The sequence below is a fragment of the Opisthocomus hoazin genome, chromosome 5 (assembly GCF_030867145.1).
Source record: "Opisthocomus hoazin isolate bOpiHoa1 chromosome 5, bOpiHoa1.hap1, whole genome shotgun sequence".
NCBI classification, from domain to species: domain Eukaryota; kingdom Metazoa; phylum Chordata; class Aves; order Opisthocomiformes; family Opisthocomidae; genus Opisthocomus; species Opisthocomus hoazin.
In genome coordinates this window covers 6,924,718-6,930,913 of record NC_134418.1, presented here as the reverse complement: position 1 = coordinate 6,930,913, position 6,196 = coordinate 6,924,718, and the positions used below count along the sequence as shown (strand labels likewise).

Genomic DNA, 6,196 nt, shown 5'->3' with positions numbered 1-6,196 from the left:
TAACAATAGCCCTGCTGCTTTTGAGTGCCTTTCATTAAACTCAATCCTCTCACCCTCCCTCTCCCAAGATCTGCCAAAAGAAAAGTCCTGTTTAATGACAAAAGGAAAAACTAAAAGGCTGCCGGTAGCTCATTCTCTTGGCTCCTCTCTGCAGACTAGGTGTCTATTTGCTGAAATCTACCCCCAAGTGCTCCTTGGGCAGGTTGCTTTATCATGAGCACAGCAGCCTTTGGGCTGGCTTGTCCACAGGAGGGGCCACAGCCCCTGGTTCCAGCTAAGGGCTCACTTTCCCTGGAGGGAGCGGGATTTGGTGCTAACGGCAGCAAAGGTGCACTGGGGACAGCTAGACCTGCCAAAACCTCCCGAGAGCCCACCACCACCCCTCATGAGGGTGGCTGGAGCACTGCGGTGGACTGAATCCTCCCCTGACTCTGCCATCACACAACCGATGTGGCATGAGAAGGTCTGCTGGGCCATCAGATGTTTGCTGGGGACAGGCTGCCAGAGGCAGACCACAGGGCAACACAAATTCGCCACGGATTTGGGATCCTCTGGAGCAAACAGTTATGGATAGTGTCTACCAAAACGTAAAGATGGTGGAAGTGGCAGAAGGTAAATCCTGAGACAAATCTGGATGGAAAAACATGAGCTGGACACATGCAAGTGTCCCACATTGGCCCACTGCTTGCTAAGGGGTGCAGCGGTCACTTAGATGCATCGGTAAGCAGTTCCTGGCTTACTTAAGGACTGGCTCTTGATCTTCTGAAGGTGTTGGGAATCCCTCCACTGCTTTTAGAGCCAACTTAGCAGCCCAGAATCCAGATAAAGCTATTCCACACCTGGTGTGACTGAGTTTGAGAAGGATGAGACTGACCAACTTGTCTTTTTGCTAATGGCCGTCTGCCCTTTCCCTCCCATTACTGCTACTGCTGCATCACCTGAGACTCAATTAAAAATCAAGACATGGAGGAATTATCCCTAAAGCCAGGAAGATGGTATCTGCGCTGGGAAGGCGTGAGTGAGAGGGGGATGAGGCAGGAGTTGCCACCCGCCCACCGGTCTCAGCTGTTGCACAAACGGCGGCTGGCCCGTGCTGGCAAGGACTTGGTCCCACTCCCAAGCACGTGGAAGTCATCTGACGTTTCGCCACGGCTTCGTCAGATTTCGGATCAGGCCAGCCTTGCATCACTACCCCGTATGCGACGCAGGGAGCCAGCGAAGAGGCGCTGCGTCGCGCTGCCAGCCATTTTGTTTTCTGAATAGCCTGTGGGGAGGGCCTTACACCGCGGCAGATGCATTTATGTTTAATAGCTGCAATTTCATGCCGAAATTCATTACCGATGCTGCGTTCCTCATGAAAGCATTTACTCTTACGCTCTACCCGTGCACTGGGAGTCGGTGGTTTCGCACAACGGCTGCTCTAGGACGGAGCCTCCTTTCCCAGCAGCCACTGATAGCCCCGAATCGGGAAGGGTTCTCAGACGGGTCCTGCCATTTCAAGCAGGTGCAACCCTACCCGAAAAAATGATTTGCAAAACGGATCGAGCCAACAGTCGAGCTCAGACTCCTGCTAGCTAGCACCACGCTGGAACCAGCCCTGCTTCTTTTACTTTTGCAAGCTTTTATTTTTTTTTTTACTAAACCAGGCTGAAAAAGGACAGTTGTAATTCAGAGCGCTGACAAAAACAAACAAACAAGCAAGCCCAGAGTGCCCACTCTGCACAGCGAGGCTACGAGAGGCTGCAAATCAGCTCAGACGCGTCTCCTCTGGGCCCAGAGCAGTCTTTTTCTGTCTTACTGTGCAGACGAAATTGTTCACAAATCTTTGCATCTTTTATCCCAAACCACGTGAAAGCAAAACCTGTCTCCCACAGGGTTTTAAAATACCTCAAACATACTGAGGAACAACCAGGCAAAAATCTAACAACTGTTAACATTTTATTCCCAACGGCTGTTCAGCCTGAAAAGTTTAATTAATACACTAACAAACAAAAATGAAACCAACCAAAAATTCAAAACAAATAAAACAACAAAAAAGAAGGGGAAATGAAGTAAAATAAACTTTAACAAAGTTTAAAACACATTATAAATAAGTACAGCTCCAGAGCATAATTTACAAATATAAAACCACATAGAAACATATGTACAGAAGAGTTACATTACGTACAAATATGTATAAAAATACCCCAGTGTTTATTCTCGTGCTAAAGCTGCATGGCTAGAGTTATCTTTGGTACTAAGCTCAGGGAAAAAGACTGTTTTACAAGACACGGCCCTGGCTGTACAACACGCCAGGCACAGGAAGACCAGAGCGAACCTCCGTGGGTTTGGAGGAGGTTTTGGGCGGGCGTTGACCCGGAGCGTCCCCCCGTGCATTGCATATCGCAGGATCAGGGCGGAAAGCAAGGGCTTACAGAGGCAACTGCTGGCGGAAGAGTTTTTTTAATACATTGTACAAGGCACTTCATAAGAAATCTCTTCATGTTTTTCTTTCCTGTTCTCTTCTAAGACTCACTGGATGTCTACGCTTGGCTCTCGCTGATACCGCTTTACGGATATAGTTTTTAAACTTCTTATTCTACATTCAGGATTAGAAACCTCTGAGAACATCAACTCAGTTCGCTTTTGCCTGCAGAATTTAGACGGCAAGCCATCTAAGCCACCTAACATTTTCCAGGATGGGGAAAAGACTTTGCATCTGCCTTCTGCTGGTGTTCAGTGGGTGTTCTCATTTTGAAAGGTGAGAAGAACTGTCTTCCTGGAAGAACTCCAGGGAAGCTTCTGCGTTGAAATGCTGTTTGCGAAAGCATATGGTCCCTCCGTGCTGCCAAACGCAGCTGCAGCTCCCGCCGCTCCCTTTGCAGCACCCGGCGGCTGACTGCCCCAGCACCCTACACCTCCGTTCCGTCCCGGGTGTAGATGAGGCTGTTCACCGTGAAGTTGTAGTAGTGGTTGTACTGGGCTCCCTGGCTGCCGCTGCTGGGATGGAAGGAGCTGTAGTAGGCAGGGGAAGGTCCCGCAACCCGCTGCAGCTGGTCTGGCGAAGGCACCTCCTGAGAAGAGCTGCTGGAAGGGGTGAAAGTGCCGCTGCTCAGCTGCCCAGCGGAGAAGTTCCTGTGATGCAGGTCACCGCCGAGACCCCCTGTCAGCCGGCCGCCTCCGCTGCTCAGGGAGCTCATGCCGCTGAAGAAGGTGCTGAGGCAGCTGGGGGTGGATGAAATGATACCGGAGGGAGAGGAGCTTTTCGGATGGTCCCTGGCAGAAGGCGAGGGGTCCAGCTCCGGGGGTGGGCTGTTTCCACACGGTTTGCCTGCGGCTGGGATGGGTCGCTCTTCCTCGGCCTTCAGGCCCCCCAGAGAGGAGGCCGCAGACGCGGTCGCGGGGGCGTTGGGCTCGGAGCGCCGCTTGCGTTTGCGACGGAAGTTCCCATTGTCAAACATCTTCTCGCAGTTGGGGTCTAAGGTCCAGTAGTTTCCCTTCCCTGGTGGGAAACAGGAGAAACAAAGAGAGGAAGTCAGAAACTCTGTGACAGCGAGCCCCACCGCAGACAGCTAAGCAATACCCACATCTTGCCCCATCGGCACGAAACCCGTCTCTCTCCCCCTGTTCCTCCTCTGCCAATTGTCCAGTGCAAGGACCCAAAACCCGGCTCCAGGACATCACCACCCCCACCCCTCCCCAGCGAACTCTAAGGCCAACGCGGAGGAGGAGAAACTCCCCGTCACAGAGCGAAAACCTCCCTGGAGGATCCATGCCTCTGCCTCAGCCCCAGACAACGGGCAGGCGAAGCCCTCGCCCTGGCTGCCTCGCAGCAAGCAGGGCCACCTGCGGCCATCTCAGCAGAGGGTGACAAGGCGGCTCCCACGCCGGCCAGACAGAGAGCAGCCCCGCAGCGCGGACACAGCCCATGACTCGGTGCAAGGAGGCTGTGGCTGTCCCTGATGTCCCCCCGAAGGCCCCAGACCGGCTCGTCCCCTCCTTGCCGGGCTGGACCCGCACCGTCCCGGTGCGCCTTCGCCCACTCCCGGGCACCAGCTGTGCCCCGGGGCCGGCGAGCGGTGGGCAGGGAGGGGAGCCGTGAATCATGGCTGAAGGAGCGGGGCCTTGCACAACCGCAGCTCCCGGCCTCGGCCCGCCCGGGCAGCCCGGGGAGGGGGGTAGGGCTGGGGCCGGCCGCCCGACGGGGCGAAGGGGGCCGCTGCCCGCACAGCGCCCGGCCCGAGGGGACCAGGGAACCTGGTCTCCTCATGTCACCCACACCGAGGGTACCAGGGAGCCCGGTCTCCTCATGTCACCTGTCCTGAGGGGACCAGGGAGCCCGGTCTCATCATGTCACCCACCCCGAGGGGACCAGAAAGCCTGGTCCTGTCACGCCACCCGCCCCAAGGGGACCAGGGAGCCCGGTCTCCTCATGTTCACCGGCCCTGAGGAGATAAGGGAGCCCGCTCCCCTCATGCCACCCACCCCGAGGGGACCAGGGAGCCCGGTCCTCTCATGCCAGCTGTCCTGAGGGGACAAGGAAGTCTGGTCTCCTCATGTCACCCATCCTGAGGGCACAAGGGAGTCTGGTCTCTTCATGCCACCTACCCTGAGGGGACACGGGAGCCCTGTCCCCTCATGTCACTGGCCCTGAGGAGATAAGGGAGCCTGGTCCTGTCATGCCAGCTGTCCTGAGGGGACCAGGGAGTCTGGTCGCCTCATGTCACCCATCCTGAGGGCACAAGGGAGTCTGGGCTCTTCATGCTACTGGCCCTGAGGGGACCAGGGAGCCCTGTCCCCTCATGCCACTGGCCCCGAGTGGACAAGGGAGCCCACTTCCCTCACGCCACCCGCCCGGAGGGGACCAGGGAGCCCGGCCCCGTCATGCCACTGGCCCTGAGGAGATAAGGGAGTCTGGTCCTGTCATGCCACCCACCCTGAAGGGACAAGGGAGCCCGGTCCCCTCATGCCACCCACCCCTAGGGCACAAGGGAGCCCGCTCCCCCCGCAGCGCCCGGCCCGAGGGGACGAGGGACCGGCCGGGCAAGCGGACCGCCGCCGCCCGCTCTCCTCCCGGGGGCCCCGGCCGCCCCGCGGGGCCCGCGCCCGCCGCTCCCCCGGCCCGGCCCGGCCCAGCCTCCTCACCGGGGTCGTCCTCGTCGCGGGGCACCTTGCGGAAGCAGTCGTTGAGGCTGAGGTTGTGGCGGATGCTGTTCTGCCAGCCCGCCTTGCTGCGCTTGTAGAAGGGGAAGTTCTCGGCCACGTACTGGTAGATGTGGCTGAGGGTCAGCTTCCTCTCCGGGGCGCTCTGGATGGCCATGGCGATCAGCGCCGAGTACGAGTACGGCGGCCGCACCAGCTTCAGCAGCTCCTCCTGGCTGGCCAGGCTCAGCCAGCTCAGCTCCGCGCCGCCCGCCGACGGCGAGCCGGGAGCCGGCGGGGAGCCCACCAGCTGCCCGCCCCGGGAGCAGCCGTACGAGCCCGGCGGCAGGAAGGGAGCGGCGGCGGCGGCGGCGGCGGGGCCGGGCGGGCCCTGCAGGTAGGGCGCGGGGCTGTTCATGCCCCACAGGTAGCCGGCGTTGGCGGGCGCCCCGTAGTCCCCCAGCGCGTACCCGCCCGCCCGCTGCCCCGAGGAGGCGGCGGCGGCCGCGGCGGCGGCGGCGGCTGCGGCGGCGGCGGCGGCGGCGGGGCCGGGAGGGTGAAGGCCGGGTTGGGGGTAGACGCTGAAGTTCTCGCTGCAGTACACCGCCATGTCGGGGGCTTCCTGGGCGCTGCGGGGCTGCGGGGGAGCTGGGGCGGCCGCCGGCGCCGAAGCTCTGGGCTGAGCCTGCTGCAGCTCACCGGCGCTCATAATCCCTGGCCATGCAGGGCGGGCGGCCGGCGCTCCCGTCCTCTCCCGGGGACAGCCAGCCAGCCAGGCCCCCCCCCCCGGCCCCCCGCCGCCGCCCCCCCCACGGCCCCGATGGCCCCGGACCAGAAAAACTCGCGGGGGGCTGCGGCGCGGTGCCCTTATAGGCGCTGCCGGGCGGCGGCGGGGCGGCGGGAGCAGCCAGTAGCGCGGCTCCGCGCCGGGGGGGGGGGGCAAGGCCAGGCCCCGAAAGCGGCGAGGAGGGAGGGACCGGCGGGAGGAGCCCGCGGTTTGGCTCACGGCGGGGCGGGGGGCAGCACCCCCCAGCCTCCCCCCCGACACACACCGGGGGTCTCCGCGCTGCTGCTC

The 6,196-nt window shown here is 60.5% G+C and overlaps 1 protein-coding gene across 1 annotated transcript; it reads right to left on the bottom strand.

Moving 5' to 3' along the window:
- Positions 1–2,891: 2,891 nt before the first annotated feature.
- On the bottom strand, positions 2,892–5,830 carry FOXI3 (forkhead box I3). The gene is made up of 2 exons (XM_075422138.1): positions 5,125–5,830; positions 2,892–3,481 (listed from the first exon to the last, which is right to left on the bottom strand). The coding sequence occupies exons 1-2, from the start codon at positions 5,828–5,830 to the stop codon at positions 2,892–2,894; spliced, it is 1,296 nt and encodes a 431-aa protein (XP_075278253.1).
- Positions 5,831–6,196: the final 366 nt, after the last annotated feature.

What these genes read in the sequence shown, in the direction of transcription:
- FOXI3 (XM_075422138.1), bottom strand. Translation starts at nt 5,830, where the DNA reads ATGAGCGCCGGTGAGCTGCAGCAGGCTCAGCCCAGAGCTTCGGCGCCG. An exon ending in CCGCGACGAGGACGACCCCG is followed by an intron (nt 3,482 to 5,124) that starts GTGAGGAGGCTG and finishes GTTTCCCACCAG; the next exon opens with GGAAGGGAAACTACTGGACC.